Raw genomic sequence first — 12,966 nt, 5'->3', positions numbered from 1 at the left:
AAACGTGGTGTAGAACAACAGGTGTAAGTTTCTCGTCCTGAAGGGAGCGGATGCTACAATAGCGCGTAGATTTGATGATACAAAAAGGCATTTATAACTAAGCATCCTTTTGCGTCTATACATTATTATTATATTAATCATATTAAATCAAGCCATTATCTCGTTAAAAATCTGAAGGAACAATCTCATCAGTTTTCCCATTGGGTTTTATACGTTTTACCTAAGCAACAAGAAAGAAGAAGTGGTGCCATTGAATCCACCCTTCTTTTTTTAGAAGTAACTGTCGACAGCATTTTTTAATACATACCTACATATTATGTAATTCCCAGCTTAACTTTTACAAACAACATTTTTAATAAAAAAGTTAATATCACTTTCTGCCCGAACGTTTACCAAGCTCTTCTAAACTTTTTTCGCGATATTCTTTGATTACATCTATATATTTACAAAATGTAGATATATCCACAAATAGTGAAATCAAATATTCATACATGCCAATGTGATAATCGTTATGTGTTCGTAAATTTCACCGACTCCGTAATATTTGCCTATAATTATCACTTCTGTAATCGCTGTGAAAATTGCTTGTAGTGGAACGTTAACCAGTTTTGCCTTTTGTATCTATAAAAGATGTATGAAATGAAAGATACTTCCAATAGGGTCATCTTGGATTTCCACAAAATGTTCAACTTGGTATATTCCTAGTGCATCTCTGAAAATAAATTATTAACGAGTGTTTTTGGTCTTTGTTTCAGATATTGTTAACTGCCTTCGTGGCCGTTGGTTTCAGTTTGCCTGCAAATTACACGAGTGGGTCAGGAACCCTTCTAGAGCACCCTGCTCCAGTTAACAAAGATGTTATGATTAGTTCCAAAGCTGCAGACGCAATTATGTCATCAAATGTCTTAGATATGGAAAAAATGTCACTGAACGTCGGACGCAAGATCCACGCTGAATCCATTATGTCTCAGTGCAACAACTCAGATGATCGTGATAAGTGCAAAACGTTGCATGCAGCGGAAGGTTTCCCCAAAAGAAATAACGACGTTCCAGAGGCGAAATCACAGTCAGAAAGATCTGTACGAGTACTTACAGAGGTTGGCTTGCATGATACACATGAAAAGTTAATGAAACTTGAGCAAGGGAAGAACGCAACGCCCAAAGCACAGGAAAGCGCATCTGAAACTTCGAGTGAAAAATCATCGTTAGCTCAAGGCGCAAATGCTGGTATGTCTGCGAAACCTAAGCTTGATTCATCCGCTGTCCTTAAATCCGCATCAACCACGAAATCACATTATACTTTTATTCACCCAATTCCAGTTTCCGAACTTTTCAATAGAAGGTAGTTCTGAGCTTCCATTACAAAAAAATTCTAAATAATAAACCGCCCATAATTTCAGAAACAAGCCAAAGTCACGACGGGATGTAAAGCCGTCCAACACATTAAACTCGAATTTGAATATCCAAATTAAATAAAAAATACATTTCGATACGACAGAGTCTATACATATGTAAATATATGCTCGTATATTTGTCGGGCAGTTTTTAAGTCATTAGTTCGTAGAGTATTATGCTAACGATATATATTAATATATACGTACATGAAAAAAAAGTACACTTGATAGATTTTTAAAATAAAGTAAAGGTTTATTTTCGAAAAGCACAATGCACTTATTTATTATTTGATATCTTTCTTCTCCACAACTCATTGCGTAGAAACAAATAATAAGCAGGCCATGTATGCATACTGTGAGTACCTTCACGCCGTTTTTGGCTATACAAATCAACTGTCTCTATAGGACACAACTGACAGACTCATACTCCATTTTAACTCGTCTATACCATGTGTGTATAAGGGGAAACAGATTGTCTACCCGTCACGAAGCCAGGAGACGGTTACATCATCAATAGTCAAACAACTAAACCTACACGGAGCAAGGTGCTCTAGTAGAGGCGTGAAGTCTTGAGGCGGGTTGATACCATAGAAAATGTCTTTACCAACGGAGATAAACTAACAAGGGAGAGGACAAAATTAAAACAAAAACTAACGCACAGAGGGATCGATGGGGAAGTATTAACCCCGAGTTGATTCACTCAACCACACGACGAGTAGCCGCCGTCTTCCTTTCTTCTTCACTCCAATCTAATCGTTTGCCCCCTGCCGAGGAAAAGAGGAAAAAGACCTCAGCTCAGTGCATAATTATGCGACTATTCTGTGAACCACCAGGGACTGAAGACCTAGGCGTCGTACAATTTGGATGAACCAACCTAGTAGATGTAGCCTGCCCCGCATCGCCTACCATTCCCCTTCTTACACCTATCCTTGTCGAGTGCCTCATACGCAAATTGGATGCCAATGTCAGACCTGGCTACGATGGTCTTCCAAACCTCTTTTTGCTCAAAACTGGTAAGTCCATCTCTCTTCTCCTATCTCTTATTTTCAACAAAAGCCTCGAAGAGAATCATTTTCCCGGCTTGTGGAAAGAGGCTCTCACCATCCCCATTCACAAAAATGGCGATCGGTCGCTTGCCGAGAATTACCGTCCCATTTCCCTCCTCTTCTCCTGTTCGAAAATCCTGGAAAGATATGTCTGCGACTGGTTGTCCGCCCACTTTAGCCAACACATAGTGAAAGAGCAACACGACTTCGTTAAACATAGGTCCACTGCTTCCAACCTGCTTGAGTTTACCAACTTTGAACTTTGTCGTCAAATGTCTAAATTCAAGGCAAGAAGTGCATACCATTTACGCTGACTTCGCTAAAGCCTTCGACACTGTAAATCACAAGATACTTCGTTCCAAACCCTCGTCTCTAAACGTTCCCATACCACTTGCTTTATAGCTTGCCTCTGACCTTTCCAACCGATTCTGCCGCGTCTCTTTTGACTGCTATACTTCCCGCTCCTCCTTCTCTTCTGGAGTCCAGCAGGGATCTATTCTGGGTCCTTTGTTATTTTTATTTTTTATTAACGACCTTCCTCCTCTCCTTACTTGTACCTGTTTGCTCTATGCAGACGACCTTAAGCTGTTTTCTGCTATATCGTCGATTATGGACTGTGTTTGGACACTCTGGTGCGTTGGTGCTCGACTAATGGTTTAGCGCTAAACGTCAAAAAGTGTCACTTGATGTGCTACTCCCTAAAATGCCTCCTTATCCTGCTTAAATTCCACTCAAGGCCTCGGAGCCACTTTCGACAATAAGCTCCGCTTTGACATCCTCGAGTCATCAATAGAGCAGCAAAATTGTCAGGCGTAATACTTCGCTCCTCCTCTGATTTTGACTCCATCCTCCCCTCCTCTCCCGTAACTCTGATTGTCTTGCCCTTGAAAATGTGCATCGTAAATTCGTCCGTTCCCTCTTCTTTAAGAAAAGCTTTCCTCGTGTGGACTACCCCTCCCGCCCCCACTTTCTGAACCTTCCCTTCCTACAACAGTGTAGATCCTATCTGGATCTATGCACATTTTTTAAACTTTCCACCTGATGGGCTGCTCCGCCGCTGACGACATCATCTGTCGTCCTGCGTCTTATAACACATCTAACGCAGACATTTTCAACGTGCCCTTCGCAGCGCTCGAAGTCTACTTTCATTCCTAGGCTTTGACGAAATTACAACGCAGAACAGCTTGGTCCCTTTAACTTCTCTACTTTAAGTAGTTTTAAACGTAGGGTAAGTTTTTTCCTTTCTCCTCCTCCTGAGGACAATAGTTAATTGGAATTTACTCTGTTTGTTGTCCGTTAAATTAAATAAATAAATTAAACTAACGAATTTATCGTCCGCGCCTATTACCGGGTCACGGATTTGGAACGGAATCCATCAATACAGCTCTACCAACTAAGCAACAAATCTTCCAAGAAGTTCCACTTCAGCTCGGTGTGGAGTCATCAACTTACCGGACTAGCCAAAGGAGCAACACACGCACTCCACCTGAAAGGCATTTAGTAGCCAGGAGAAGCTTAGTAGTTGGGGATGAAGACCCAATTCATAATGAAGTTTTGACCGCATTCCAGGTCGCATTCACAGAATATGCTGAGATTCTCCCAGACGCAAGGCCAAAGATCCCAAAATTAAGTTTACTTCAACAACTGCTAACATCATTGCTACCATTGACAAAATTTTTACTGACCGTTTGGCTAGCGAGATTACTGCTACAGAGGTTCCCAGCCTGATCCACGTTGCAGCTACCACGGTTATATATCTAATAACGAACTACGAACGAATAACAGGTATGCGCAGGAGACTTTACCGTTCTGGTTCTGGGTATTTCGACTCAACAAAAGAGTCGAAAAGTTGAGAAAGGAGATTGGAAGTGTCACGCAAGCACCTCTAGGAAATTCATCACCAAGAGTGCAGAGATGCCCAGCCAACTTCATTGGAAACTATCATCTGTCCAATGATATGCCAATAGAAGAAATCCTCGAGATGCTGAAGCAAAAACTTGCGGTATGCTACAATCGCATCCGTAGGTATCGAAAGAGCTTTCAGCGGACGAGAGACAACACCTTGTTCTTCCAAAACTAAAGAGAATTTGATAAAAGTCTCACTAACTCAGGTCGGGAAAGTAACCTCGATCTGGAAGACTTCTGGAGAAGTGTTTGGAGCTAACTCAACCTTTGCAATTTAGAAGCAGCGTGGCCTCCACACCTTATGCGTTCATGCGAGTCGAGGTAGAAGCAAACCCCGAAAAGGTAGGTAATTGGAAGACGCCAGGAATTCATAGCATTCACCACTTCTGACTGAAGCGGTTTAAGAGCATGTTGCGTACGCGAGAACTGTGGCCCTACATTGGGCGCCAACCCTGTTACGAGTCCAGCGTTGCATCACCTTGGCACCAAAACCGTCATCAAGGCTGTCAATCAACCAAGCTCCCCTAAGAGGCTTGCCAGTCGTAAACAGCCCCCCCCCCCCGCGAGATAATATGTGGAAACAGACAAGCACGCGTTGAAGCTAACCCGAATGCTAGCAGTTCGGCGAGATGAGGGCCGGGGTTCTTGGTTCTCAAATATTATCTCCCTGTCAGGATATAGCAATTTTACTCACGTGTCTAGACTCAATACAAAAAAACTAGACCCACCCGGGGTAATCTACTCTATTAGAGAAGTGAAGTCACGAACCAAAGAAGCTAAACTGCTTAAAGGCATAGTAAGGGAGGGGACAAAATCACAAAAAACTAACCCGCGCGAGATGAACAGGAAAGAACTAGCGCTCAGCTGATTCTGGCACCTACGCGACGAGTGGCCCTCGTATTTCTTTTCTATTCACCCCCTACCAATTCAACCATAATGGGGGAACCCTAAATAATCGGGAGGACTGACGCCTTCTTGGGGAGGGCTAGAGTAAAACAACTTTAATTGAACGCGTGATTATTACTTCTTTATCACAGTAAACATATTCCAAAATTCTTCAAGTAAATGTATAAAGTCTATTCCTCATCATAATATATGCAGTTATTTTCTCAAAATAATTTTCCATTTTATGTAAATACATAAAAACTATTTTCCTTGAAAAAAAGAATTCGTACGCAAAGCCTTTAACTTGGGGAAGAAAAACTACCGTATATTTAATATCAACATAATTGCAGTTGAAACTTTATATTGGCATTTTTCCTTCATTTTCTAGCTTCATTGCCTGTCTGATAAGACAATGTGTTGAATGATATCTATATCTTCTTCTAGTGATAAATGTATTGTTATAAGTTACATTTGGGTAAAAAGTTGCATTTAAAGCCTGAAAGTTAAAAGTATTTTTTCAATTGTATTAATCGTTTCTAACAGTTTCTTTTTTAAATTTTGGGTTTATTTTTTTTTTAGTTTTAGTATTTATAATTCGCCATTATTTCTACATTTATCTCTTATTTATATTTTTTTCACTATATAAAAATATTCCAGAATTTAATTCAGTTTTGAACTGTCACAAAAACACTTAACTCCTAAATAAAATTTATTCTGGACAGAAAATGCAAAGAAAAATCGGCTTAGAAAAATTGATCGCAAGCGGAGATACTAAGACACTACTCTATTATGGATTCAAAGCTCTTTTTAAGGTTTTGTGTAAACACAAAACCTTATTAAAATCGGTTTACTGTCTGTCTGTCTGTCTGTCTTTCCGTCACACGCATTTTTCTCGGAGGCGGTTATAGCGATTGACACCAAATTTGGTAGAAAGGTGGGAACTGTGGACGCTCACACATACAGTGAGTTACATCCTTTTACATTGAATTTAAGGGGGGTCCCCATACATGCAAAAGAGGGGTGCAAAATTTTTTTTCATCAAATATAGCCATGTGGAATATCAAATTAAAGGTCTCGATTAGTACTTTTCGAAGCCGGTCTTAGTTTTGACATTTCTTGGAAACGTGGGGAGTTCGGGGGGTTGAAAGTGATCATTTCTTTAAGGGGGCCATTCTCAGAAACCATCAAACCGAAAAATCTGAAAAAAATCAGGAGGCTGCCACTATATGGTGCCTTGGCTCCGAAATACCTTTCATAGCGATATCTGTTCAAAGAAAGTTAATAATAGTATATTACTATATTTTTTTGTAATTGGCTGGAAACCCCACTTAAATTCATCCTAGCGGCACGAAATTCTGCAGTGATGTAGGCTATAATGTAGAGCATGATCATACCAAGTTTGATGGAAATCGCACTATTACTAACAAATTTATAATACGTTGCTGCTTCTTTGAAAATTGAAGGCTATCAATGTCAATATCACCCGAAAGTGGACATATGCATATATTACGTGCTACGTACTAAGAAATACACAAAACCTTTCGTACCTGAAGCGTCCAGCTTCCGGTTTCCCGACTTGTATCAATTGGTATCAATTGGAAGAAGTATTACAATACATTTGTTCGTATATGCGTTTTCATATTACTTAGTAGCGTTAGATTTCTTTCTTTGAATCTAGATGCAGCCAATTGATGACGACGATCCGGGCTGACATTCAGCCCAATGGAGTTTTAGTCTCGATAAGACTTGAGTGTAATTTTCTTCTAGATATTGGATATGCATATCGCTAGCAACTGCTATTTTAATTTCAATGGCTTTTAAATTCCTAGAGCTTTGTTCACTTTTGAATCCTGATGTACCGCGAGTTATGGAACTTGTTCCATAGACATCAAAAAAATAAATGTTTTGATTTTTAGACGTTTATTCACATCAATGCGAATGCAATACAATATAATAACTGCACTTACGTTAATTGAGTGCATCATTTATAATATTACAATAATGCTTACTCAGGTGCACGTGCGTGGAGTGCGTTAACATATTATATTTAGAAAAAAGTAGAGTGCATGGCATGTGTGGCAATCTGATGAGTTAGCATGGCATGTGTTGGTATCGAAGTTCGCATTGGGGTCGTTGACGTAACTCCTCCCCCCTTGGAATAGAACGTTGGGAACAGGAACTGTGCCTTAGTGGTTGCTGTTGCTAGAGCGGATTGTTGGATGTTGAAGGTGGATCCCCGTGACTTGTAGATAATGTATATTATGACTACACAGATGATGAATCCCTGGGAGCCTAAGAGCACGAAAGTGAGTATATGCTTCTTGTTTGTCGCACTTTGTAGGAGTTCGATGGTTGTCAAATTTGGGAATTTGCATATTGGCAATGATTTGATTGTGAAGTTGTGTCCAACTGATGTAGGTTTCGTTTCACGGAAGGATGTTATATGCACGGTTATATCATCCCAGAACTTCTTTGGTTGACCCTCGTAGGTGACTCCATCTACTCGGATGTTGCAGCCTTCGAAGTGTATAAGTATAGTACCTGACACATTTTTCGGGGCGAATGGACATGAGGATTCGATTGGGATCCCAGGGCTATTGGTGATAAGAATGTATCTTCAGGTTGAAAAATCTCCGTTCCTCCATTTCCTTCGATGAATTCACAGTTTGAGGGTTTGTTTTGGATTAGGTCACTGATGCATTGAGAATTTTCCTTATTTCCTTGGTACGGAGGTTTTAGGCAGTAGAAGGTGTTTCCAATTTTGGGACATCTCTCGTCGAAAAGTTGGATATCTTTAGGGTGTAGGATTACATAGGGCTTTGTTATAATTTTTAGGTGGTTTGGTGTAGGGACAGGTATAAGATGAAAAAAGGAATAATTTTCACTCCGAAAGGTGGGTATTTGTACATTGAATATGATGTTAGTAACATTTATTTATTTTATATAAAGATTCTACTGATTCTATTGGGATTTTTTGTTTTAATAAAGTATCATGAACTTCGGAAAGTTCCTCAGAAGTAAGGATTTGTTTTGAAATTATGTTCAATTTTGCAAGTATAATCGCTTCTGCGATGTCGGATAAGTGGTCGTGTAAAATATCGATGTGATAATTTAGTTGGTTTAAAAATTGTATGTTTTGAAGGAGTTCGTGTTCTCTTCTTATTTGGTTATTAATTGTGTTCTCGTTGAGTTTCAAATAGTTCGATATTATTTTCTGTTGTGAATTTATATGATTGGTTATGTTTTCGAATCTTTGTATCATTTTATTATTAAGTAAAGTTTGACGATCAATTGCATCTTTGGATTTCGACTGTGTGGCGATCACACTTTCAATCTGTTCGTTTAACCTAATAGCATCGTTAGCATCCATGTTACTAGTAAGGAATTTTATAGCTGTCCCTAGTCCGTTTATAAGTCCTAGTTTATTCCTTCTTTTTGGTAAGAGGGAGTTCAGTTTTAATTGTAGTTAATTGAGTTTAAGATTTGTCGTAACTAAAGTATTATCAAGTTCATGTATGCTGCCAAGTTCATTAAGTGAATGTCGTATTTCTTCTACGGTGATTGTGTAAGATTGAAGGTTTACGATGTGTATAAAGTTGTTATGTCCAATCTTATTTCTCGCGTTCCCGTTGTAGTGGTAGAAGTCCCTGGTTGTTCTGTAGGTCGTGAATTTCTAGTTTCTGTCCCAGCGTCATTGTCCGCCTGAAATTTGCGTCTTTTCTTCAATTTAGATTTGTGTATTTTCTAGTCTATTTTCTCATTTTTATGGGTGATAATTGTTACTCTATTATTATTTTTTACTATTTGTTTACTGAATCAGGGAGTTAATTTGTTTCTTCTGTTTTCTTTAAGAAAAACAATTTCGTGTTCAGCGAAAGGTGTGGGGGTCTCGTTTTTGATTTAGGTTGTCTATATTTTTCTCTACGGCTTGTTGAAGTTTATCCTTGATAGTTGGGTAAATTAGTTGACGGAATTCATTGAGTTTTTGTAAGAATTCGTGCTCGTTATGGAATTTGACAGTTTTGAGGAACTTGTGTGTTTGTCCCGTGAATAATTCGTAAGTAGCGTGGTCGGTTGCTGAATGAATGGCGTTATTGTACGTTATCACAGCCTCATTCAGGATGTCGTCATGGTCTTTGTTTGTTACTTTATAGTAGATAATTCGGTATATTTCCGTGAGGGTTGAATGTGATCTTTCCACAAGGGCATTACTAGTGCTCTGGGCGAATGACGTGAGATGCAGTTGAATATCATATTGGGAACAGAAATCCTTGAAAAGATTAGCTGTAAATTCAACTCCTTGATCTGCTACCAGCGTTTTTGGAATGCCGTGAAGACTTATAAAGTGTCTTATGGACTTGATTATATTGAGGCTGTTTTGGGCAACTAGTGTGTAGGCGGTTTTTCAAATCTGATTTTTGGAGGATTTCGGTCGTATTTTAGTGTTTGACACACCTGGCAGTTGTTTATTGTTTGGGTTATTTTTGATTTCATGAATGGAAAGTAATAGGTTCTTTTGAGGTGAGCTGTTGTTTCGTTGATTCCCCTATGGTTGTTTTTATTGTAATATTCGTTAATTACTCTGTCTTGTTGGTCGTTTTCTCTTACGTCAGTCAGTATTGTCGTACCTCGGAGTAGATTGAAAATCTTGCTTCTCGAACAGAATTTGGAGAATGCTTCTTGCAGGGTTTTAAATGTTTCGTCATCTGTGAATATGGCATTGATTTTATTGGGTGTTAAGAATTTTTTAAATAATTCTGTTATGTTTTCTAATGTGAAACAATTCATCTTAATGGTGCGTCGTTGTTTATTTTTGAACAAGATTTCGATGGAATTAGAAGGGGATCCACTGTGGGTTTCCAGGATTAATTGAATGTTAAATTCGTTCAATGGGCGTTCTTAAATGTATATGTGGTCGTCGAGGTTTTCTGGAGCTGAATGAATGCTTGCGCATGTGGAGCTTGCGTGTCTACTATCGGGATTTGCTAGGGTATGCAGGTTAACTTCAGTGCTGGGAGTGGTGTCTTTTGCCAGTTTTATTCGGCTAAGAGCATCGGCATTGGCGTTTTGCTTCCCTTTTTTTGTGTATCACTTGGTAGTCGAATTCTTCTAGCTTAAGTCGCCAACGTATAAGCTTCGAGTTAGGATCTTTTAGACTCATGAGCCATAGAAGTGGTTGATGTTCCGTTACGATTTGAAACTTATGACCAAATAGGTATTGGCGGAAAAATGTTGTTGCCCAAACTATTGCTAGAAGCTCTTTTTCCGATGTAGAATAATTTATTCCTGTATCGGTTAGGGTTCTAGTTGCGTAGCATACTGGTCTATCTGTACCAATAGGTCCCTGTGAGAGCACAGCCCCAATAGCAAAATTACTTGCGTCAGTGGTCAATACAAATTGCCTGGAAAAGTCTGGGTACTGTAATATCGGTTCGTTGGTGAAAAGCTGTTTGCAAAACTCGAATGTTCTGACATAGTTTTCGTTTAAGTCAATGGTTCTATCCTTTTTCAAACATTCGGTGAGAGGTTTTGTTAATTTAGCGAAATCCTTTATGAACTTTCCGAGAAGTCCTAAGAATGCCTTGATTTCTTTTTTGGTTTTGGGGATAGGGTATTTTCTAATAGCGTCAATTTTGTTGGGGTTTGGTCTAACACCGTGGCTTGTAATAATGTGACCTAAGAAACTGACTTCTTTCTTTAGAAATTCGAACTTGTCCAGTTGAATTTTGAAATCTGCTGCTCTTAGTTTGTCAAACACTTTTCTGAGGTTTTCAATATATTCCTGTAACGACGTGGAAAAGACGATAATATCGTCGTTTGTTTTAAATACAGATTCCGGTAATTGCCCCTCAAAATTAATAAGACTTGCCGCGGTAGTTAATAGATAATTAGGTTAATAATTCAATGTTTTTTTTTGTTGTTGTTAAAAAGTAATTTAGGTAATTAGTATTTTTAGTATAAATAGAACCATAGAATCACAATGGTTTTCAGTAGCTTTGTACTCATGAAGGGAGTAAGTTGTTTCTGAAATATATATATATATATAATAAAATAAAATTGTATTGGAGTAAGCTACTGGTATATCAATTTTAGACTTAACTACAAATAGAAGACAATATCTAACCTCCCAGCAAGGTGTTGTCGGAGCCCATTATTATTTCAGAAGTCTTCGTTCGTGTATAGTACTCTGCAATTCTGATCCCCTTTACCCTGGACCGGAATCTTGCAGGCAGAATCCAGTCAGAAATCGGTTCTTAGGTTAATAGAGCACGCCTTGCTGTAGTCGTAAGAAAGAATCCGAAACCGGATTCGTGTCCGCTACCACTCGGCTTTCTAGGGTACAAAAGAACAATTCCATCAGTTTGGCAAGAGGGAGAGGACTACTCTCCAGAGTCCCATCTTAGTTTGCTTAGGCCCACACTGTCCAGCTTGTATCACTGCAATTTTCTTTTGAGGTTTGCGGAAATATTATCTGATTTTCCGTTAATTTTGATCCGGAATACTCGGTCTTTAGTGCACTCTTCGATTTCGTAGGGTCTACTGGCTGTTGATAGAGCTTCCGAACTGCGTCATGATTGATTGGTGCTGCTTTGACTTGTCGCATCAGTAGCGAATCAGTAGAATTTATGGATCCAGTGCTGGTTCTTTTGAGTCATATAAATTATGCATATAAGCGCAATGCTGACCACATTGTCTTTTACAGGGAACTGTAATCCTGTAGTGTACCGTTACCATCTTGAATGGAGTGCTTTAACACATCCAATTAGATTATTCCACCAACGATTATTATTATTATGCATGTATGTAGGTATTTGTTTTATACATAGACGCTTAATTCCTAACTGCTTCTCCGTTAAGAAACTAATATTTAACAAATAGTCACTTATTAGCCAGGAAAGCTTAATTGACAATTAACTTCTTGGGCTTAGGCTTCTTATAAAGCTTTTTTACTGTTTACACAATTAAATTTTTCGCTAAGAATTGTACAATGTCAATGTTACAAAATTATTTCTTATCTTTCATATTCACTTCTTTCATTTTTACACACTAGCCAGCCCTAGACATAATAAGAGACTTTTATCAATAGAAGGAGCACCGTTTTTATTGAATGAATAAATGGGACCAATTAGTAAGTACAGGGTCCATATCATTCTAAAATTGGAAATCATATATAGTTGTTTTCACCATATCTAAAATACACATGCCTGCATATACTGGTTTATTGAAGTAAACTTCAGATTTATTCAATTCAATGGCTACTAAGTTCTCATTAAAATGAGTTGACGCTTTAAACATTACGCTTATTACGGTTCTCACTTTATTATCGAAAATTGAGTTTCTCAGTTAAAAGATCGATTGATTTACTTCCAATAAATAAAGAGCGCTACATCTGATTTACGAAACATTTGGACATTGGTTTATTTGAGATAGTTTGAATACTTTAACAAACTTTTCTATATTATACTTAATTTTCAAATTTTACGGAAAATACATTTAACTTCATAACCAGCAAAATTTTGTACGCATATGATTATTTTAATTCTTTTGATAAATTTTCAGAAACGACACTCTCTACCATTTCACAGTTTTATGACAAATTAAATGAAGAAAGTGTGAGCCAGAGAGATTATTCACTGGCCTCTAGAATTTGGGATGAATTTTCAATACAAAATATTGGTGAATACTCTGATTTATATTTAAAAATAGATGTCTTTATAGCAGACGTTTTTGAAGAG

General features: G+C 38.2%; 1 protein-coding gene across 1 annotated transcript; it reads left to right on the top strand.

Moving 5' to 3' along the window:
- The first annotated feature begins 539 nt into the window (after positions 1 to 539).
- LOC119648850 lies at positions 540 to 1,663 on the top strand. The gene is made up of 3 exons (XM_038050727.1): positions 540 to 693; positions 756 to 1,342; positions 1,401 to 1,663. Exons 1-3 carry the CDS (start codon positions 631 to 633, stop codon positions 1,474 to 1,476), a joined length of 726 nt encoding a protein of 241 aa, XP_037906655.1. The 5' UTR covers positions 540 to 630; the 3' UTR covers positions 1,477 to 1,663.
- Positions 1,664 to 12,966: the final 11,303 nt, after the last annotated feature.

The sequence above is a fragment of the Hermetia illucens genome, chromosome 2 (assembly GCF_905115235.1).
Source record: "Hermetia illucens chromosome 2, iHerIll2.2.curated.20191125, whole genome shotgun sequence".
Classification (NCBI taxonomy): domain Eukaryota; kingdom Metazoa; phylum Arthropoda; class Insecta; order Diptera; family Stratiomyidae; genus Hermetia; species Hermetia illucens.
Note: the sequence above shows the minus strand (reverse complement) of the source record. Positions and strands in the feature narration are given on the sequence as shown.

Bases quoted from the DNA above. Each gene is read 5' to 3' on its own strand.
- LOC119648850 (XM_038050727.1), top strand. From the start codon at position 631: ATGTATGAAATGAAAGATACTTCCAATAGGGTCATCTTGGATTTCCAC. The intron at 694-755 runs GTATATTCCTAG...TCTTTGTTTCAG, and splicing joins TCCACAAAATGTTCAACTTG to ATATTGTTAACTGCCTTCGT. The intron at 1,343-1,400 runs GTAGTTCTGAGC...CCATAATTTCAG, and splicing joins TCCGAACTTTTCAATAGAAG to AAACAAGCCAAAGTCACGAC.